This window comes from Coloeus monedula (genome assembly GCF_965178545.1).
Source record: "Coloeus monedula genome assembly, chromosome: 18".
Taxonomy (NCBI): domain Eukaryota; kingdom Metazoa; phylum Chordata; class Aves; order Passeriformes; family Corvidae; genus Coloeus; species Coloeus monedula.
In genome coordinates this window covers 8,465,280-8,488,786 of record NC_138798.1, presented here as the reverse complement: position 1 = coordinate 8,488,786, position 23,507 = coordinate 8,465,280, and the positions used below count along the sequence as shown (strand labels likewise).

At 42.3% G+C, this 23,507-nt stretch overlaps 1 protein-coding gene across 2 annotated transcripts in view; it reads right to left on the bottom strand.

Annotated features, from left to right (window-relative positions):
• Nucleotides 1–254: 254 nt before the first annotated feature.
• The window catches only part of PPIL2 (peptidylprolyl isomerase like 2), a 67,751-nt gene continuing 44,498 nt past the window's right edge, over nucleotides 255–23,507 (bottom strand). The window contains exons 15-21 of one of the 2 annotated variants that reach the window (XR_014226941.1): nucleotides 16,375–16,492; nucleotides 13,797–13,853; nucleotides 4,160–4,232; nucleotides 3,959–4,021; nucleotides 3,309–3,448; nucleotides 1,161–1,622; nucleotides 255–987 (exon numbers count right to left, since the gene is read on the bottom strand). Coding sequence is in view for 1 of the 2 variants with exons in the window: in XM_082293694.1 (XP_082149820.1) it covers nucleotides 1,529–1,622; nucleotides 3,309–3,448; nucleotides 3,959–4,021; nucleotides 4,160–4,232; nucleotides 13,797–13,853; nucleotides 16,375–16,492 (545 nt within the window). In the remaining variant the exon portion in view is untranslated. Of the gene's footprint in view, nucleotides 1,623–3,308; nucleotides 3,449–3,958; nucleotides 4,022–4,159; nucleotides 4,233–13,796; nucleotides 13,854–16,374; nucleotides 16,493–23,507 lie in introns of both variants that reach the window. The other variant, XM_082293694.1, reaches the window with a different exon arrangement.

Here is a 23,507-nt window from a genome sequence, read left to right as displayed (position 1 = left end):
ACCATCAAATCCCCCGTTCCAGTAATTAAACATGTTATTTCAAACTTAGATGTCTGCAAAACAAACTCCCCCTATTAAACTTTCAAATTAGTTTAAACTTCCTATGATTTAGCAAAGATGTAATCATATCCGCAGAGATCCCAGAATTCCATATGGCATCTTAAAAAGCAGGAATTAATCATTTCCTTGTACAACAATCAACTTTGCAATGCTGTGATCTTGGAAATAACAGTCAAACAGTCAAAGTCAAGCACTCGAAAGAAAATAACAGCATTTAATGCAAAATATTTTCCAAAAGTTTTTACAGCAATTTCCTATAAATGGAGTATTTTCTTAAAGAATGAAACCACCTATACAAATATATTGTTCCAAAGGGGATTACAAAACTTTCTCCTCAGCCGCACAGGAGGTAGGGAGGGCATTTCTCTTATCTGAAAACACCTAAGATCAGCTGAAAAGTGATATTCAGGATCTAGCCTGCTACGTCGAAGTGACGGTACCACACAGATGCTTTGGAATTAAAACTTCACAGGCTGATATATCTTTACCCCATAAGGCCTTTATTAAGATTCCTAATAATTTGTGGGTATGTAATGGAAATATCTGGGATGCCTGTCAGCTATATTATGTGGTTTTTCCTAATGATGGGAAGCCTGACTGCATGTTTTACCCTGCAAGGACCAGGCTTTAGGGATGGGTATTAAAAAAACAAACAAGAGAGTTGTTTCTATTCCTGCTCAGTTGCTCAAGGCTGTAGTTTCTGGGACCTGAGGGCAGGTGTGAACTGGTGCATCCTTGCACCTCTGGCTGTCCAGTGGCTCAGGGAAGGGCAGCCACTGGGAGGAGTAAGTGGTGCAGCTGCCCCAGGCACCCCATGCAGACTCACAGCTTCCCAGGCTGTTGGAGGCTTTAACAGGTACAGAGAGGGCTCGTTTTGGAGTAAGTGAGACCCTTCAGAGACTGACAGCAGTGAGTCCAGACAGGATCCTGGCAAAGAGGAGACAAAATTGGTCCTTGTTGAGAACCAGCAGGAGGCAGCTGGAAGGTAGGGGCAGGACAAGCTGGAGCCCCTCCACAGAGCTCTCCAGCAGCACAGGCGCTTCCCAGCACATTAATTCATTCCCTGGCTTGGCACACTTGGCTGGTCTGGAAATGATTACCTGTAAAAGGAGCTCTTTCACCACCATAGCTGTTCACTGCAGCAGTGTCCTGCAAAGCTGGGCTCTGCCTCGTCTGCTGCCAGGCACAAAGAGAAGGCTCCAGCTGATTCCCAGGGAGCTGGGCTGCCTGCTCCCTGCTTTGCAAAACAACAACAAAACAGCCTTCGAGGAAGATGCAGTGGGGGAATGCGCTCTCTAGAAAACAAAGCCACATTAACCAGCCTCAACAAAGCAGCAGTCTTCTCTGCCAGTGGAAGGGCAGGCCGGTGCCTTCCCTCCCCAGGACAGACTGTCTTTTGGGCTCTCTGGGACCACGTGGGAGGCTCCTATTTGCGCTGTGCTGCCCCAGTGCTGGGCTCCCCATGCTGCTACCAGGAGCTGAAGTCCCCGAAGCCTGTGCTCTTCTTCTCTTTCTTCACAGCTGTGCTGGTTGAGGGCCCGTCATCCTCCACGCTGCGCTTCCTGCAGCCAGAATGAAAACAACTCTCAGGGAGTCTTTACTGCCAGTGGGACCAAGGCAGCTTGGGTGCCTGTTCTGCCTCTTCTCTCCCAGCACCAGCTGTACTGGAGCCAGCCCATCCCTTGTCAACTAGACAGGAGTGCAAGCTCCATGCCAGCATGGGGACTGCAGGGGTTGGGGATAGGGGCCTTTGGCATGCCCAAAAAGAGGGAGAATGAGTCCATGGGGATGGTTTGGGCCAGGCTTTGAACACTCCCAGGAATGTGTTCAAAGCACAGTAAGTTCTCCAGGCCAGAGCTGAAGATTTAACAGCTGTACCTTTTTAGCATGGTCACGAAAACATGAGCCGTGAGTTCTCTGCACACCTTCTCACCTGCACTTGTGGCAGAAAAAGAATTTATGGGGAATTAGGTATAAAGCAGCTGGGAGAGCTTTTCAGATCCTTTCCTGTTTCTTGAGCTCAGCCTGTTGCAGTTGCTGCTGCTATTATCAGTCTCTCTTGAGCAGAGCTTGCAACCCTAGGGAACGCTGTGCAGCCAGCTCACGTGCTGTGGTTTTATTGTCAGATATCAGTAGCTGATAGGGAGAACACAGAACCCGAAAGCTGCCAGAGCAGGCTGCAGTGACTGAAGGTCCTTTCTCTACTACCTGGTCTTTTCCACAGAGCCACAAACTGCTGGATTTCCTCTGTAAATAAGAGTGCAACGTGTCAGCAGTTTTAAGCTGTATGTATTTATGTATTTTAAGGGACAAGCAATATTCTGCAACTGAAAAATTTTACTGACACACTAAACTGACCTATCTGAGCTAACATATTTCTGTTCTCACACTTATGCCAATGCCTGTAAGTCACAGAGGCACACACAAGCTGATTGAACGGCTGCCCAGATCTGTGTATACATAAATACAGGCCTTTATGTAGCAGACAGACAACAGCATTTTTGCAAATGCTTTTAGAGAAGTCTGCTAAAAATCAAGTGGAAGGCATTTATTTTAATTTTTCCAAAACACATGCTAAGCTGCTGCTCAGACAGGATTCTGTGCCATCCTTAGGAAAGAAAGCAGTGCTGCCTATCCTGACAACGGTACAAAGGGTGTCTGGGAGAGGGTGCTTTAGGATAAGCCAGTCCAACCAGCCAGGTACCCTGGAGCTACCCAGCTGCCCTGTGCTCCCACAGCAAGCCTGGGAACCTGCTCCCCTTTCCAGCCATTTCAGCTGTGCTGGTACAGCTGTTTGTGTGGCTGAACAGGGAACCAGAGCAGCAAACTGACAGGGGCCTGGGGCAGCTACTTTGTGCAGGGCAGAAGTTGCTAAAAGAGAAACATCTGTGGGACCATGGCCTTCAGAAATAGCTGCAGAAAAGGAAGACGATAAAAGATGGTCTAGGAAGTGACACAGTACAGTTCCTCAAAGACTTCTGAGTTCTGGAAATGTATCTACAGTTCTGAAGTCAGCAAACACTTTTAAAGACCAACTTGGTCATGTTCAAGGGCTAAAAGAGAAGCTCAGTTAACATGTGACCTTGAAAAACAACAGGAGTAAAGTAAACTCTTGACTGTTAGGACTACATGAGGGTGTCTTTGCTAGCCCAAACCAAACATCTGAGCAATGGCACTGGCCAGGGCCAGCATCCAGCAGGAAAGGCACCTAAAATATTCAGCAAAAATCAGATAGACAGAGAACTCACGCTGCAGCCATGTTGATGTATTTTCCAATCCCCTGCCGGTAAGTTTTAGGAGTCTGAACCTCTTTCTTTGGTGGGACTACCTCAGCCTTTATTTTGGCTGCTTCTTCTTCCTCCTGGAACTTCTCTCTTTCAGCAGCGACCTGTGGGAAGCAAAGGGTGCAATCTGTTGCAAGAGATAGTGCAGAATAAGGAGAAAATGTCTATGATTCTTTGAAGCTTTAAAGCACTCTAAACCAGCAATCAGCACTGCTGAGATTACAGGGCAGGTTTTATGAGACAGCCCTCAAGGGCCACTACAAACAGGCTGTCTGCAGCCATTACAGCAAGACTCCTTTCTTCTCACCTGCAGCTACCCACAGCTACTGGGAGCATTTGAAAGGAAACCATCAGAAGTGTGATGGACTGGGAGCTGTGCTAGACTCAGTTTACAAGAGTAACTCTCCACTGAAAGAGCAACTGGGATCCTGGCAGAAAGACAATGTTGAATGGCAGCTGCTTAATCTTAGCTGGCAACCAGATGGGCCGGGAGGCTGCCCATGTGCAAAGAACAGGCATTAAGTGGCAAAGTTCTTTACAGAAGAGCTCTGGCCTTTCAAAAAAAGCCTCAACCAACCAACCAACCAACCAACCAACCAACCAATCAACCTCACCTGTGCATCTGCTTCTTCATAGGGATCAACAAAAACAGTTGTTGTCTCAATTCTTATTTCCTCCTGGAAGCAGAAGAGAAGAACAGTAATTCCATCTGCTGATTAAGTTGTGCCATCTCCCCCTATTTTTGTTTCAAGAAGTGTCAGCAGAGTGATCAGCACTGCCATGTGAGGCCATTGCCCCCAGTGCTTCATGTGTACCTTGGGACGATCTGTTTTTGGGTCACTTTCCACGTTCTCCATAGCAGTCAGAGTCTCAAAGCCACCAACCACCCTAGAAGAGGAAGGTCATGTTATGCAGTTGTCACAACATACTCAAAATATTCCCACACCCTTACCTTAAATATATCTGATTTATGCCCATTACTCTAGCAGATTTTAAAATCATCATGTTTGGGGAGAGGGGAATCAGTAACTGTGTTAGGAAGACCTAAGATAATGCCATTCAGTGTGGAAGATAAAAATTTTTTCCTCAAATATGGGGTTTGAATTTAAAATTAAACAGAACATGGAAAAGTCAAACAAAGGCAAAGCAAAGCCCAAAACCTGGGAGCCACACAAACCAGCAAGATGAAGAACAAGTCTTTTCTTTTCCTTTGTTTTTGAACTGTATATGAAACCTAAGAGTGATATATCAGGAAAAGAATGGTAACTACAGCAGTACAGGAGAGCAGTGGCAGACCTGTCTGCACTAACACCAGTAACACAGAAAGCACAGGATTCCTCCAGAAGAACATCATGACTGAGCTTGTGAGGGCACTGCAAAGGCAGCAGAACATCAAGTCACAGCCACAGGGTAAGGCCAGGACAGTTCTCAAAGCAGTTTTCACCTAGGAGGGCCTTAGATCCCTGGGTTCTCACTTTTCAAGTCAACATATCCAAACACTTGCTTGAAAATGTTTAAGGCTGAAGGCTTTCTGGACTGTTGCATGTTTATTTTCCAAAAAAGTGTGGAACAATGGGAACATTCTAGAAAAGCATATTTAGAAAGGATAAATGGGGAAACCCAGATAATTATAATCCTGTCATCGTGTCATCTGTCCCAACAAAATAATGGAATAGCGGAGACAGGACATGATTAAGAAAGAAAGGAAATAGGTAACAGCAATCAACAAGGTTTTGTGGAAAACAGTGTCTGTCAAACAACCTTCTATCTTTGAGACAACAGATGTGGTTAACAGGGATAACAGTGTCCATGGAACAGACTTCTGGAAGGCGGCAGATATTTTGATTGAGGAACCAGAATGATATAAAGTGAATACAGCACACATTAAATAAAAAATTGGTTGACAGGTGTCAAAATCTAATTTTAAACAGGAACCACTGAGTCAGTGTGTTTTCAGAGGGGTCCTGCTGGGAGCAGCTCTTGGTCCCAGGGTATTTAACACTTTTATGCACATCATCATCCACAATTAAATTTGAAAACAGCTATTCTTAGAAGAGCAGTAAATAAAGAGGAAGACAGGCTGTTGATGCCGAATGATCTAAATCTATTACCAAAGCAGGCTGTAGCTGGACAATATCTGTTTTAATAGAGCCAAGCCACATGGCCAGGAACCAAAAATACAGCCCGTATTAATGGCTATGGGACAATGAGAAGCAGCCGTAGTTCTCAAAAACACTGCTCCAGGAGCCAGGGGAGTTTGGGGCCAGGAGATCAGCAGCAAGGGCAGGAACAGGCCACTGAGGGGTCCAGGGCTGCCCATGGGACAGGGCTAGCTGAGAGCCAGCAATCCCCCAGCTTTCACAGGGGAAAAACTGTTTTGAAGCCTGATTGTTACTGGGACAACAGCACCAGCACGAGGAGGCTGCCAAGGGATGGGCAGATGAAATGGGGGAAAATCAAATTAAATGAAACTGGTGGGGAGAAAAGATACCAAACTGGTGGAATATGTGGAGCATTTTATCACCTAACTCTGCTTTCATATAAAAGAAATAAGCAGTGCCTCAACCAAAACACTCATGGTATCGCAGTCATATTTATACATTTTATGCACTCATACCAGGGTATTTCCATCTCAAAGGCATCTGTCAGTCCCACCATGGCAGTGTCTGCCTGGCCAGCACCAGAAGAGGCCTCTGATGCTCACCTGCCATGGCCTCAGCTGATCCAATGGAGAAATACACCTTCTACACCACTCCCCAGTGCTCTCACTGCCACCCCATGGGCTGGGGCAGGCTGTAACCACAACCAGAAGGACAGACCCCATCACAGAGAAGGAACTGAGACAGAGAGGGTGTTCTCAGCATCTGCCCCAGCACAGCTGTGCTTGCTCATGTGTCAGTGCTGCTCCAAACTTTATTCCCCAAGGGCCTGCTGCTATTCTGTAATCAGGCTGTGACTTCTGGGTGCAATTAAAACCCATGGACGCAGGCTAGAACAGCCTCAGTCATTTGTGACTGGAAGGAGCAGACTGGGGGAGGCTGCCCAGGGCTTGAAGACCCTGTATGAACTTTGGAAAGTTCGTAACAAAAATTCAATTTTAAAATCTCTCTTCAGGCCAGTATCAGACTCACTTATAATACTGGTGATTAACACCCAACCCAAGATATATTCACTGTATTTTAACTGCCCCAAAGGAAACTTCTGATTTAATATCAGAGGATTTTCTAGCCAACAGCTCACTCATTATCTGATTGTATGTTTTCAGTTAATTAGGTTTCTAATAATTTGAAATGGCCAGATCAGCTGTGCACTGGCAATCTCATCTGAGTAATCCCTTAGCCCATAGCTAGACCTCCCACAATATTAGCCCTAATGCATTTTACTGATGTTACCAGATCTTCAGTTGCTCTGCTAATTTAACTTTATTGGTAATATTTTGTCACTTGTACATTTTGAAAGGCTATGATAGACATGGCATTCACAGGTCATCAGTAAATGACCTAAAGAGTCTATTTTGACATGATTGTAAAGGGCTAAGGGGGAAGAAGACAAAGTTGTTATGCCTGCAGAGCATGTCATTCTCTTTTCTTCTTCACTCCTTGTCTCTCAAATGGAAAATTGCTTCCTTTTTTCTCCCTTGCACCCTCCAACATTTTGCACAGAGTATCTCTGTGTATTACACTGTCAGCACAGTCAGCTCTCAATATATGTATTTGTCTTTATAAGGACACTGCTGCAACACTGATAAAAAATAAAAACTAATTTGAATACAAACCACCAGCTCAGAGGCAAAAGCTCTGACCAGAGGGACAGGAAATAATAATCTATGAGTCACTTTTGTGCAGGGAGCTTTGGGAGCTCTGTCAGGGTCAGGCCTGGCTGAGGCTGGTATCTCACCACTAAAAATTAACATCCAAAAAGGATAAAATCTAATTCCAAACGTCACCCATGCAGTAAAAACGGAACTACATGCTAACCTGGCAGTCAGAGCTGGATGCAAAAAAATTTGAATATTCTAAACTGTAAAGGCTTTTGCCAGCTTTCCTCTGATCTGAGAGAGACAAGGTACATGCAGGCCCTTGAAATGTTACGTGTTTGTTATTGTCAAATCTCATGATGTTACATTGCATCACTAAAATCAGTTTGATGAGATATAATGTGTAAAAGACCATGCACTGGCATCCCTTACAGCAACTGCTCCTCACAGAATATGGAAACCAACATACCAGAGAAGTTTTTGGGATTCTTTGGCTGTCCAACAACACATATTTTGGGCCAAGAAAAAAGCCCATACAAATTATATGTAGAAAAGTCCATCAGATCGCTACATGAAAACAGTAAAAAAAGATCCTCTAAAGAGTGAGCCACTACTTAGTATTATTATAACATTCAAGGAAATCTGTACATAATTTTCAGTAGAAGCAAATGCAGACTGTAGAAATTCAGACGAACATCCCTTTATACTCTTTACACGTGCTAAACGCGTGACACAGACAGTGACCGTTCACACTGGGTTGGCTGGTCTCATGTAATGCCACTTGTGCCAAGTTGGGAGCCAGCAGGGAAGGGAAGGGAGAAGGGATAAACAAGTTTAACCTTTTCCACTGCTTCTGGCTCTATTCCTTTTATAAGGTGTCACACATGCTTTGTCCTAAATTGACCGAGGTTTAAGAAGACGTTCAGGTGACATCCAACACTGAAAAGGGTGACACTTTCAAGACACCATTCACAATAGAACAACCAGTGAAACCAAGGATTTGCTGTGTGCTTCCAGTAGATGTCGAACAGAGAAATGATGATCTCAACTATATATTTAGCTCAGCATCCCTGAGATAGCCTGTATTTTTAGAGGAGCTTGATAAATGTTGCATTACATTTAAGCATGAACGACAAGGCAGGTACATTTAGGGTATTTTTTTCTGTTGGCATAGGAATGGAAACAAAAATGTGCCCTTACTTGTGCAATTCTGTTTTCTTGAGAGCTGGGTAAGTTAGCACTGGAAACCTTTGCATTTCACATTTAGATGTGTTATTAAAATCTCACTTCCTGTTAAGGCTCCTTTATGTAAACTAGTAACCTTGCTTCATAACCACTGCCTATGCCTTTGCATGACGCAGAAGTGAAGTACCCGGAGCAGGCTTTAACCATTTGCAACATGCCAGTGAAGGTCTCACTGTACATTAGTTAGTGCTGCCCCCAAAGAAAAACTGCACCTCCCCTGCAGTCTCAGAGACATTCACACATGAACCTATTTCTCTTACTTTTGTTTGGAAGAATTATAGGAATTAAGCCTTATGCAATGCTGGGGATGGCAGTGGGCCAACACGATAGAGTTTCCTGGTCAGAAGATGATACAAGAACAATGTCTGGACTTTTTTTTTTCAAGAAAAGCTTTAAACTACAAACAGAAACCAGAAAGAAAAATTGCTCTTTTGTAAACACATTCTGCCCTGAAGGTTATTTTTATAAAAACATACATTTATATATACAGAGAGAACACATACGTGCACAAACACGTACACTCAGGACAAAATGTTTTCTATGCATACACCCAATCTGCAATGGAGTGAGCAATTCCAATGTGCAAGAAGGATGCAGCTGAAACATCTCCATCTCTCTGCTAGATAAGGGCTTAATCTAGCAGGCGAGACATGGTAATAAAAGGTGCTGAAAAACTAAAACAACTTGGAAAAAAGCTTATTGAAACTAGACTCAACAGATGAACCTGGCACGAAAGGACTTCCCTGCCTTGGCACAGGTCCCTCTTCAGAGATCATACAACTGTTTTGGAAACGACAGCAGCCCTCATGCAGCTCCAACAGCCCAGTGCTCATGTGCTGCAGGACACCAAAGCCCTGGCCTCCACAGGAAGGCCTGGCTCATTTTCCCACTATGCTCTTTGCTCCTATCCTGGTGTCTGGGGAGCAGACTCTGCAGTGCAAAATTAGGTCACTCTCTCTACAAAGAATTAGCTCTTCTGCTGTCACACAGTTTCTCTGATCTTCAAATGTACTAAAGCAGAAGAGCCATAAGAACATGAGTTTTCCAGTTTAGAAGCAACTGGGATTCACTGATTCAAATCATACAGGGAATGTGACAAGTAGAAACATACACTGTGTTATTTAACAGTACCTGGGTAGCCGAATAATGCCTGGTAGTTGCTTTATGTTGCTAATTACTTTAGAGGATGAGAGTTACTTTCATTGCCCCAGTCTACAGAATTGCAGTAGAAAGCATTAAACAGGTTAAGGAATACTTAATACAGAGTGATACTGATCCAAGGGAAGAACTTCCACAAAAGCATCTGGCAAGGGGAGAAGGGAAAAAAGGAGAAGAATAAGCTGAGTGCATGTCAGCTACTGACAGATGCCTCCAATCTGACCGAGTCTGAGGTTTCCCAAACCACCTTGTTCATTATTTCTGGGAACAAGGGAGTTGAAGAATGAGCAGCAGAAACCTCAAGAGACAGTAAAAGTTATGCATGTAAGCAGATATGTGCAGCCTCATACAAATGAGAAAACTGTCCTTGACACACTCATCTCCTGTCTCGTTGCCACTTTCTTTTCTCAGCTCTTGACAAACACAAGTGATGCTCTAATAAACACACAGAACTGCCGCACAGATAATTTCCAGCTTTGCCACTCTGACCACAACACTTTTCTCTCTGCTCCCTTTATTGCCTTTCATTTTATCACATCACATACCTGCAACATGCCCTCATTTTCAAGCCCACCATGCTCTGCTTGTCTTAAATCTCACCCGAAATTCTGAAAGCATTTCTCTCCTTCTGTTTTACACATGCACTTTTTAATGTGTGCCTTTAGCTTTGGAACAGGTTGCCAAAAAATATCAATGAAGCAATTTCCTTTTTTCCTGGGGCTTTCTTTTCCCAAAGGTGGTGGAAGGTAGGATGAAATGGGTCCCTGTCACAACTTCCCTGTATCTATATGCAATCTCTTTTCTACTTACACAGCTCTCAGGGACAGAGATTATGTTTCTATTTCTGCTTATGAAGGACAAATGTACCAGGTCTCCGGTCCACGAGCTGTGAACCATTGCAACAGAAAACATAATAACAGCATGGATTGCATCTAAATTTCATAAAGCACACCAAGCAGGAACCTGAGCCTATCTGCTGTTTTGGCTGTAGTGTTCCTGTAGCTCCTGCAGGTCACAGCACAGCCGAGGCCCTGCTTGGAGCACGGGTAGGAGGGAGATCCCAGGCACAGCCCAGGGCAGCAGCAGGCAGGACCCTCCCCAGGCAGCAGCCCCCTGCAAATGTTTTTCATCCCCTCTGTGCAGAGCAAATGCATGTCAGTTGGTTTACATTATCTCAGTTTCTATATTAAACCTCCTCCCAGCAAGCTAAAAGCCCACAAAAGCCACCAGTTGGTTTTCATGTTAATTACATCATTCTCTAAGTCAGAAGAAATAGTAATTACTAGAAATGGTAATTACTAATTTAATCTAGGCAGCTCTGTTGGAGCAGGAAATCCATGCAGCCTGGAACACACCTCCAAGGGAAGGCATTCTTCTCTCACTCTCTCTTTTTGCTCCCCAGCCATGCCAGATTATCTCCTTTCTTTTCAATACCTGCATCCTCATCACTGCCATGGTAGGCAGCACAACCATGATGAGCCCTTCCCTGTCCTCCAGCCACACCTTTCTCCTGAGACTTGAAAACTCCAGTGCCTAAGGCAGACACATGTCACCTCTTCACAGTCCCATTGCCCAGGTGTGGGCATTAATAGATTCTCCTACGTAAAAAAAAGTGTTTCAAACCAGTGAGGACATGCATAAGGTGCATTTCCAGAGAAGGATCTTTTCAATGTTGCATCCTACACACGACCAAAGAAACGAAGAAAAGAGCAGGGAATGGTTGCCTTTTCACTCTTTTTTTTGTTCTCTAAACCGTGGAAAGCCTGCTGAAAAGTTCTATACAAATTACAAACAGGTCAAATTGTGCTCTCCAAGATAACTGTGTGACACTAACATGAACCAGAGTCACAGATGAGTAGCTGAGAGTACAGTTCAGATCAGAGTATTTAGGTTTTTATATTAACTAAGTAATCCTCAAATCTGTATGAAAGTCACAACAGGCCAGTAAGCATCCAGTTAACAATACAATTAAACATTGATGGAAACAAAGAATCCTGATATCATGGGTTCATTCTGCTCTCAAGCCTAGATATTATTCCTAGATATGCTTCCCAGATAATATTGTGCTATAATCAGCTCAGATATAGTCACCAAATCCTGGAACCACCCAGGATCTAAAATAGCAAACTGAAGTTGGAATTTTACTAGAGGTACAATCTCTGGCATCTTCTAGCTTATCTGACTTTTAAAAACAATGCAGGTAAAAACAGCTGAAGGATTTTGATAACAAAATATAGATCTTAAGAGCTACACACATCAACCTTTTATTATTAAATTTGTAGGTAAATTAAATTACTCAATAATTCCATTTGTAGATTAATACAGACTGACTGGGATACGTATATCCCAGCATCTTCATTTTTACTTCCTTTGAATTGATCTTCATTTACATGCAAGACAGATCAGAGTAAAATTTCCCTGCTCATATGAAGATGTCACTCAGTTTTCATGCAGGAAGCCAAATATGATTCTAAACCAACACTTTTTATAAAGTTTTTCCATTGTATTTCAGCTAAAAATATAAGCAGCACCACTTCTTCACTCTGGCACCTAAGCTCAGATTTCAGTAGCAGCAAAGACAGTTCACAAATTAAGACAGTCATTGCAAACTACAAAAATCTCTGCTGTATACACTTAACCAGATTTACCTGGAAGTAATTCCTCTCTAAAGGGCAACATACAGTGTGAAACATCATCTGAGCTATTTTGCTCACAAGGTACTTGAGACACTCAGCACAGTGCAAAGGCTTTGGGGAGCACACTCCCTGCACCACAGAAAGCTCAGCTTCTCTCCAAATTCCGTCCTGGTGAATTCTGGTAAAACTGGAGTGCACTGGGGAAACACAGCAAAGACACTGGAGGACTACACAGGATGCTCACTGAGGCCAGGCTGCATCCAGAACTGAAGAACAGGCACATTTTCAGCTGAGCTGTCCTAACACAGACATAATTTGATGAGCTGGCCAGCTCAGGTTAACAGCATTACTGTAGGGGATTTGAAAGGGTTTTTGCAAGGTGGACTCAAAGTGTAGCTTAAATGAAATAGTCCTAAGATCTGGATAAGGTAAGTCCTCCAAGAATATACCAATTCTCAGCTTTTAGTATTAGAATTTGCTGTATTATCTCCTTCACTAAAGGACAAGGGAACTTTGAATTTTTCTAGGACAAACCTAAAGAAAAAAATACATTTCCAAGAGTGCATTTATTGAAGAATCAGTATTGGAACTAACAGCACTAAAATAAAGTGCCATTAAAATGAAGCAGTTTCTGCCTCAAGAACTTGCAGGCAGGGAAGATGGATTAAATATATCACTTTCACTGTACAGCACAATTGCATGACATTCAATCAAAGTAAACAGCACATGGTTTTATTTTCCATTGCCGACTTCCAAATGAATAAAACTATGAAAAGAATAAACCCCCAAAACTACAAGTAAAAAAGATTGTAAGATTCTCAGGAACTACCAATGCAGCAGGCTAGTAGCATTTCCCCCTCCTGCCCTGCATGATGGGTGTTTGAGAACAACTCTGCTTTACTTGCTAAATACCAAGTACCTGCAGCAGAGGAAGCAAAGAACAAACCATAACAAAGACTTTGTACCTTCTTCTGCAATAAATACCTTAATCTTTATCATGTGAAGACTTCACTGGAAAAGACTTTCAGAAGAGACTTCTTTATAAGGAATGAAGTTCTCTCACTGTCTGGGCACTGGTAGTATCTTTATATATGTGTGCATAAGCATGTATGTATGTACACACACACATGCACATAAATATACAGATTTTATACCAGTGTAATTGTCAGGAGTAAAACAAAAGAATAATAAAATAAAAAAGAATAAGAAGGGCCAAAAGACCTCATCTATGCAGAAGGTCTATGCCATGATGAAGAGATGAAGAGCAGTCCTGTCATGACTAATTTTTCAGTTGATGGCTCATAAGAGGATGAAAGCAGTATTGAAGAGCTAATCTCTTGTGTCCCAGCAATTAACATGCACAAATATTAACATGGTTCATTACATGATGATGATTACTTTGTTCATGACTCCTGGAGGGCCACCCACAGAAGGGAAGTGAGGCAACTTACAGTGATGGAAGGAGGAAAACAAGGCAGGGTCTGCTGACTGGCACTGGTGCAATGTTGCCCACCTACTGATGACCAGGAGAACTGGATTGTGAGCTAGGATTTTGCTCCAGTTCAATTACAAGAGTCACTAGATTTTTCTCTTTATGCTTCAGACATACAGGGGAGAACGTCTGCTATGCTGCTGCCCAAAATATCCTTCACTTACCTTCCAAAAACTGTATGCTTCTTGTCCAGATATGCACAAGAGCGGAATGTGATGAAGCTAGGAAGAATAAAGACATAACAGTTACCACACTGTCCCCCTGACCCCCAACAACAGCCAGTAATGCTTAAAAACACAAAGTGTCTGCAAAAGCTTTTGGAGAGAAGCCAAGCCCCTCTGCTTCTCTGGAAGGCCTGTGGACCAAATGTCCTTTAACTCCTCAGTTTTGTGAGTTCCACCCTGGATTCCTGGAGTTTTGACTTCTCACTTTTCACCTTATTCACATTCTTAAACAGTACTCCAAGAGGGGGACCTTGCAGCAAGTTCAAAATTAATCTGAGCATCTGCCTCCTTGCCATGCAGGCCCGGGGAAGCTCATGCAGGGCAGGCAGATGTGCATCCTGCTTGGGAAGAACATTTCTTGTGCACGATAGGCAGCTTGTATCCAGCAAATAAAGTTACATGACACAACACTCTCTGCCAGTGTAAACTTCTATTTTCTGGATATTTACTTTTTGCATTTCTCTTCCCTTAAACTGGCCTGTTGGTGATCCATTTCTCCTCTGGACAGAGCACACTCGTGCTTCAGATCCCAGAAGAATACTTCCAAGTGTCAAAAGTAACTAACCGGGCTTTTAATTTTGAGGGCTGTACTTTTAAACTTAAACACGGGAACTAAAACACTAATCCAAAGCAACCTTTACTACTAAAGCTTTTCTCTAAAGCTTGATGCTTCTTTGGAAGTCTTGGACTACAAATGTATGAGACAAAGGTTTCCACACTGGTCTGCAGACCACAATGGCCTGTCTTGGCTGGACATGCAGTGCTGGCTCTCCTCCCTGTTTCCATCTGTTACACTACATAGGAGACAGCTAAAAATATATAAGCATTCCAAAAGCACTTTTCCATATAAGCAACTGCCTCAGGAAGTTATATGATTTGAAATAGGAGCAGCTGCAATGTGCCAGACAGTCTGCTAAGATGTAGCTTGCCCTAGGAAAGCATTGGGATGCTGTGCAGATTGCAAACTCCTACATAGGGTACCACTTTATTCCTGGATGTCCAGTACTTAAGATCAACACATGGTCAGTTATGTAGCACTGTGATAAAAAACCCCTGAGAATTAGCAAATATACAGGGAAAGCTTCTCATCTGTCACTGCAGTCAAAATAAAATTAAGGACAACAGAATTAACATAACTCAGGATGGTCCCAGAGAAGTCCTGAGCATTATTCAAGCATCACCTTGCAGAGGGGACCCAGCTCCCTCTGCCCTGCATTGCCCGTCACCTATGGGGAGAGCTATTCACAGAGTTCCTAAGGCTAGAGCAGTTGCTAGATGTGTCTAAGTGCTGCCTAGGAGCCTTTACAAATATGGGCAGCTGGACTCTCTTAAGGACTTACATATAAAGGAATTTTGTATTTAATTCACAAATTTTAGGAGAACATACAATCACATCTACAGCAGCAGATGATGTGACTCAAAATGGCACATCACTTATGGTCTCTGTAACTTCTGTTATTAGAATCCCCTTTTTAAAACAAAAAAAAAAAAAAGAGGAAAGAAGTCTCTACTCTCCCCTAATTTAGCATGTGAGAGCTGGCAGTAACATTCAAATCCAAAATAAGTTGTATAGCAACTCGATCCAGCAAACTGCCCCACACGTGCTTAGGCTTAAGATTGTGAGTAAGCCCAAGAATGTGGGGCCCTGAGACAAGCACTTGTGTTTAATTAAAGCAAAGCACACTGCTGCAGAGTTTACAAGCCATCATAACACAGCATCATGAACACCAAGACCCCATCCCTCCCTCCCTCCTCAGTGCCAAGACATGGTACTGCACACACACACACTCTCTTACCCTTTCCTGGGGTTCCCAATAAAAGAACAACTTTTTTATATTGCAGTAGTTACAGAGCAACCAATAAATAGTTGGCTCAGAGTGACACAGAACATTTTTAAAGGACTACAGGCAAACACCCATATTAATGTTACACATGAACAAGGCCATTACAACTTCAGTATCTTTAAATTTTTCCTCATTTTAGTCCTCATTCTGCTTTTGTACATTGGAAAAGAAGTTATTCTTAATCCCAGATTGTACACTCTGCCACGTCTAGGTCTACACATTTCAACAGAGCAGAACTGTTCTCATTTATTTAAAATCAGGTGACTAAAAAGAAGTAATATTCCCGTAGAGTTTATGTTTCATTTCATTCCTTCAAAAAGCTCAATATGGGGCTAAATTTAAACAGACTGAAGAGATGTGATGAATGATCTTACAGGGGTTACACTGGGGAGGGACACTGACAAAAACCAACAAAAACTTCAAATCATAACAACCAAAAAGACAAATTATTGCTGATATAATAAACCTACAGGTTTTCTTGCTGTGCTTCACTTTGCTCTTAGATTGGCTAAGAGCAGCTGCAGCCCTGATTGCAACATGCAGCACTTGACAGAACATTTCACTTGACTGAACTTTAAAGAGTAGCTCATAAAATGTCATTTTTCCTCTTAACAGAGTGAGACACAATGTCCAGAGGGAAACAGTAAAGCACAAAAAAGCAAGTGACTACTTACAACTGTGATTTGTTTGTGTTGGGTCCTGAATTTGCCATACTAAGAACACCACGTCCTGTGTGGGACAAATTTGGCTTGAATTCATCTTTGAAAGGTTTTCCCCAGTAAGATTCTCCTCCTTAAAAGAGAAAAAAATGAGAGAAGAATAATGTTTGTTTTCATTAGTTTCCCACTGTGTTTTGTAGCAGGCACTGACATTAAATTCAAGGTTTGCAGCACTTCCAGTCCCAATGTGTTAATACATTGTTACCTCACCCCTATCAATAGGCCAGTATTTGAGCATGACCTTGAAATCTGATGTTTGCAACTGGCAACACATTTCTGTGCCCTCACACTATCAGCTGCAACAGACCACACTTCATCAACAGCTTCACGTGGCCTGTGCTGAAGAACAGGCAAGGATTTAATTTTTTACTGCTGGTCCACCATAATTTTTCTCTTTTGAGACATTAAGTCTTTAAAACTGGCTTAATGACAAAACACAGAGCAAAGAGTTACCAGTTTAATTGCACTCTGGATATAGCACTGCTTTCAGAAATAAAATATCAGGGAGATGAAACACATTCATAGAATCAACTAAGAATAGGAGCTATAAGCTCAAATGCTTAATTCTGGACTAAACAATGAAGAATGACAATATATGGTGCCCCAAAATAAAAGGCAAAAATCAGACATTTGGACTAGATACCTGGATGACATAAACACTTAAATGTGAAGGTAAAAGGACGAGAAAAATTGCACGAACCCCAGCCCCAGCCCTCCAAAACTGATTTCTTTTCTGTAACTGGACAGAGAGAGGGTCCGTGAGAGCTCTCCTCCTGGCTGTCATTTTTACATTATTTATGACAGATCTGACATTTTCATTTGCACTTTCCTCCAGGATCATTCTTAATAAGAAAAACGAAGGCTGAGATGAGTCATAGTTTTACAGTCAAATCCATAATCTTGTTTGACAGACCATGAAAAAATATTTCACCTTAGGACAGTATTAAAAATAAAACAAACAAAAGTATCCAAACAGGCAGCAAGACTTGTCCATCTGCAGAACTGGCTCAAGAGCCCTTCAGAGTAAGTATATCACTGGAGAAGCAGGAGGTCAGGGAGGGATCTGTGGTGCTCCACAGCCATGTGCACACATAGCACAGAAAGCAATTTGATGATAAGGCTGCACATACAAGCAGCAAATAAAACCAAGGAATGAATCAGGCTCCTACTGAAAACCTTACCCAAAAAATCACAAGAGTGCATTAAATGAGGAAAGAGTTCCAGACAATACTGTGAAAACAAAGCATCACATGTAGACAGCTGCAACTGCAACTAAGTGAGAAATTCTGGAAGAAGCTGACCCACTTAAAAACCCAATTAATCATATTCAAAAGACCTATTAATAGACTTGAGTGTTGCCTGCTCTGCAGTTTGACAAGAGGTGGCAAAAGTGGACAAACCCTGTAGGGATTTTCTGTACAGGAGTACAGCAGTGGTTACTTCAGCAATCTCTGGCTACTGAATGTTTTAAGATCAGCTAAATTACATCAGCTTGATCCCAAATGCCAATCTTTTCCAGTAGTGGGTGACAGGGATATGGTACAGTTGCAGCCAGCTCTAGAGGAGTTTGTGCTGTCTGAAGTTTTCAGAGGATACAGAACATGAGCCCAGTCTGCTGAGATGGGACACAGCAGCAAGTGGCCAAACCCATGAGTCTGCTACACCCTTCATGTGCTTCCAGCTGATGCTGGAATTACAGTCAAGCTGCTGAAAGAGAGTGGAATCAAGCCTGAAGCCTTCACTGGTCAGAAAAATAATTCAAAAGGAAAGAGAAAAATTGTGAATGACAGAGAGACTCTCTCTTTCTGGCACAACAAACAACCAGACCCAAGAGCTTGCAGACAGGAGCAATGAGCCATGATCTTTAGGTTTTGGAATATTTATTTTTGTATGATTTCATTTCGGATCATGCACTGCAGGTCAGAATTAATCTCATATGTATGAAAGCTAAGTTTGGCTCATTCTGATTCTCTGGAAAGACGCGCTAATATTTTAGCAGATAGTTACAGCCCCTGCTCTGTCTGCCATACAGCTGTTTCCAAGGCTAATTCTGTCTGCCCGGGAGCTGCAGAATGGCACAGGCAGGAATGGCCTGAGCAGCATTTGCCTAAAAGGCCAGACGTCCTGTGAAGGACATAACTGAAGTGTCTGTGGAGACCCAGCAGCACAGACTGGCAAAGGGCGGCAGAGACGCTGCAAAGGCACTCAGACAGCAGAGCAGGCACGGCTTGGGGGTTTTTGTTGTTGCTTTGGTTTAGGTTTTTTTAATAATTTAAAGGGAATACTTTTTTTCTTTTTCAAGGAAAACCCCAAAATACTTTCCTTAAATTAAAAATAGCCTGAATGTGCTTTTTGTCAAACTCCTGCTAACCTCTGGAATTATTCCAGGCTTCAAGTATCTGCTTGAAGCAGGACTAGACAGAACAAGTCAGAAGATGGCAAGTTACATCTATACATTTTTTTAATTACTGAAACCCAGCATGACTTTCTCTGTGAAGATTAAGTACAGACCCCTCATCCGTCTAGGGCCATGGCAGCGCAGTGCCTAATGCTCAGCTGGAACAGGGATTTTACATTCTTACATTTTACTATCTACATTAGAGCTCAATGTAAACTTGGGAAAACCACTCACAGGTTCCAAACCTACTAATAATTATGAGGTGTTTGTAAGTACCTAGCAGATTTTACTGTGCTTATTCTCAACACAGATGGGAGGTGTGGATGTACATTTTCTGAAAGCAGAATGGATGCAGACAGAAGAGGTGGGAGCACGGCAGTGTCTGGCTCCAGTCTTTTCACATTTCACTCCCTGTATGTGCCATAAAGAGAGGAGGCTCCTCCTTATACTCCCCAAATCTTCCTCAGAGTGCACACAGATCTCTGCTGGCTATATTTGGAGTCGTGATGATGCAAACCCCTCACCCCAGTGCTGATGTACCAGCCTACAAGCAAAGCCCACGGAAAACAAGAATTGACTCTGGGTGTTGGATTCACGGCTGGCAGCACTGCCTGTCACTTCACCTCCCTCTCAGCTTATCTTCCGTCCAAGTGGAGCTGTGTGCCTACTGGACTTGCAAATCTTTCTCAGATCCTATTACAAAAAGTGCTGGAAAAAAATTCTGTGGGCTTCTGTGCTAAAAGTCAGTTCACATGGCAGCAGCCATGGCCCCAGCATGTACTGCAACTGGCTGGATTGGTGTTGGGAATAATTAGAGACTGCACATGGGCACATGGACTTTGCTTGCACAAAGCTTGCAAAAGGAAACGTTCTTGGGATTGACCACAGAAATACACTGGCATTCAACAGCATTTAACCTGCACGGTGTCAAAGCCTTCAGAAGCTAGAAAGAGTTTTTGTACAATTCTGTAAAATAAAAATCACATGCCTACTCAGATACACATGATTCAAAGCTGAAGGACGCTGGGAGACAATTCCACACATTCTCCATTAAAAAAAAATTCTCTTAAATTAAAGATGTGTTTAACTCATTCTCACACAGACATGAAATGAAACAGACCACACAGCTCTCAGAAAAGAACATTAATAATTTCTGTGGCTATCCAGAGCAGCAAGATATATTTAGCTTGTACTGAAGCATGGTTAGTTATTCAGTCTTGTATCTGCACCCTGTACTGATGGTAAACAGGTAAACAGATCTAAACTGACATCTGAAGCAATCACACATTAGCAACTATACAGAAAAAAGCCACATTTTCAGATTGTCTTTTGAACCAAACCAGATTACTCTTTGGTAGTCTTTGTTCCTACTAAGAGCATTTAAAATTTTTTTGAGGTACAATCACAGAATTGGTACAACTTTCTTGCAAAGAGCTGAGAGATGCATCTAAAGCTTCAGAAATGTAGCATTCCAAAAGCCAGGTGTGGGCTGGGAATCATAATTCATGACAGTTGTGATTTTAAATAAATCCTTCCTTTTTCTGGCTTAAAAATTGCTAAGCAGTGGTAAGGAAGTGGGAGGGTTCTGATTCACAAAAATGATGGCTTACTTTCTGTAATTTTCATCTTGTCATTTGGAACAACGAGGTACATAATAACATCTGACACTTCTGTAGAGCTTTCCAAGTGAGATTCTGGAATCATTTTGCAAATATGAAAGCCTTAGCTCAGGCAGTAAGTGCTTCTCTCTCTCAGATAACAGGACATGGTACTCAACTCCACAAACCCGAGAGTGGATTTGCAGAGGGGCTGCAGATTAAAAGCAGTATATTCTGGATTAAAAGGTCTTGCTCTTGTCCTTTTGCTGAGCTTAAATCATGCAAGAAAAGGGACTCTAAAACTGGTACAGTTTAGGAACTTGCAATCTTAGGAAATCACATTGCATTGATCAAGTTTGTCCAGAGTCCTTTGCTATTGACATTTCAGAGGAGCTCTTCTTGCTGCCAACCAAAATGCAATTCCCATCTACCAGAGGTATTTCATCCTGGACTTTTACAGCTATAATGTGCCTCCTTTGTGCCCTTCTGGATTCATAAATCACAGGCTGATTCATGAGACCTTCCAACAGGCTGCAAGAAAGAGTAGCTGAAAAATGCCTGTGCTACTTTGAAAATGTGACGGTTTGCATACAGTTTTCCCTTTTTCATACAAAAGGGTTAGGACATTAAACCTATTTTTTCTACATGCAAATTTTCTTCTATTATTTGGAACACTGAAAATACAGAGCAGCTGCTCTACTTGCACGACCATGAGTTAGAATTACTCACAACATTCAACCACTTACTCGTTATGAACAGCAGGGAAAGAGATACAACACAAATCTAAAATTCATTTTCAAATAATTAATCATTACAAAGAATGACCATGACTCAGCTTATTGCTCTGAATACTGTCTCTATGGGTGGTTATTTTGTTAGAAAATAAATAAGCTGCTGCACTGCAATAAAATTTCTCCCAGTAGTCTTGTGAAACATTAAGTTGAAGGCTGTAGGAAAATGAGTCTGGTCCTCCAAACCAGTGTCAGCCTTGCAGGACTGTGTATCTGACTGCTCTGGCAGTGCAGGTCTGACAGCTCTGCTAAGGTAAAACTCTATTCCCCACTCTTTTCCCAGGGTGGTATCTCAGCTCCCAGATGCCATAATGCTAATTTCCGCTCTGCTCCATTCTAAGGCTAACTGCTGAGTACCAGGAATTAGTTGTCCTTCACATGCCTGCTGGGTCATATTTACTTTTATGACAGTCCAAAAGAGACTCAAAAAGGACATATTGGGGAGCTGAATAACAAACAACAAAGTAAGGGTCAGTACTGCTTACAAAGAGGACAGTTCAGCTAGAGTAGCCATGGGAGAGGATGGTCAGTGACAACCAGCTTGACATTTACCTCTGTGAACTGTTTCCAAAACACAAGCACACTTAATCCAGGTGAGCCAAGAGCACAGTTGCAGTCTGTGTACATGTGACAAGTAACTTTATGTCATGTTGTACTAATTGTGCCCAAATCCACCCAGAAGATGAACAGTCCTGGGCTTAGTTAGCAATGGAGTGGGTGATCATCTCAGCATCTGGGGGCTGCAACCATAAACCTGACACCCTGACACATGGGATGAATGTCAGATGACAGAAACCAAATGGTGGAAAGATATTTGAACCAGTCTGTTCTACTTCCTGAAGTAATGAACAGGAATAATTAAATAAATAGAAGAAAAATGTATACAGGCTTAATGCATCTTCCATGTATAGGTTTGGAAAAGTTTGTTTTTTGGTTTTTTTTTTCCAAAAAACAAACAAAAAGGCCAAATATCTTAGCTAGAAACCATCAGTTAAAGCAGAAGGTTCTGTGTCGATGAGGAAACAAAATATGCTCTTTTTGTTCTGAAGTCTTCCTACAAAAGGCTCTAATAGAAACAGTTTATAATATTGACATTTAAAGGGTAACCTCTAAATAGTCCTCCCTATTGCCAATTGAAGTATCTGGGAAGAAAGCCCTGTTCTGTTCTCATATGCTTCTCTGATATTACAGAAGTCAAGTTATTTACTTCTAAAGCCCATTTAATCTTATAGACTTTTTTAGCTTTCAAAGGTGCATCTTTTTTTTTTCCCCTTCTAAGAAGCAGTGAGTCAAAGAAATACTGAAATCCCTTCCAGCAGAAGAAATAAAAAAGGGGAATTTATCCTGCAAATTACAAACAGGCCACAGGCAAAAAAGGCACAAAGTACTGAATCCCAGTGCTTCACTGCAGAGCTTTCCTAAAGTGAATGCCTGCAATCACATTAATAATTCATAAACCAATGGAGCAAGATTTTTTACAGCATGGGAGCCCAAGAAAGCATCAGTCCATCTGCCCTGCTCAAGCAGTGCTGCCGAGCTGAACCCTCCTCTGGCTGCCCTGCTGCCAACAGAACATCAAGGCTCAGATCTGGCCACCTTCTTACATCTTCTGGCCATCTTCTTACCTTGAGACACACAAGTGGAATTTCTGCCTCACAGTCAAGTGCCCTGGATTTATCTGGTAGTCAGGAACAAATCCTGACAGACTACTTGCACTCTGTGAACTGTCTAAGCAGCTTCATTGAAGTATTAAACACAAAGACATGACAGTTCAAGAGCAATCTCGCAGCCCACCAGGCTCTCCATTTAGGCTTTCTTGTGATATTATCATATTCAACAAGCAATTAGGTAAGGACATATAAAATTCAACTGTCTTCAAAAAATAAAAACCATTCAGATGCAAAGAAGACATTGGCACCATTTGGACTCTACACTAATTGCAGCCAGTCTCTAAAAATCTGCAAGACTCATGTCTATTTGAGTGCACTCTGTTCATTTTATTAGAACTTTAATAGTCCTGACAGATGTTTGCGAGACATCTTGCCTGCGATATATTCATATTTAATTAAGAATGACAAGGAGGAAAACAAGATGGAAAATACTAGAGGTCATTAGACTCCCTTTTTTAAGTGAAAGAATATACATAGGAGGATTTTCATCCTATGTGCTTATTAGCATTTCACTTCCTACTGGCAAAGCCAGTGGAGCTGAGTCTTGCCTTTCAGTGCAGCAGTGATGCCAGTCCTCTGCCCCTGTTAACTCTGCTGTCTTACAGCAATTCTGCTGTTTGCACAAACAGAA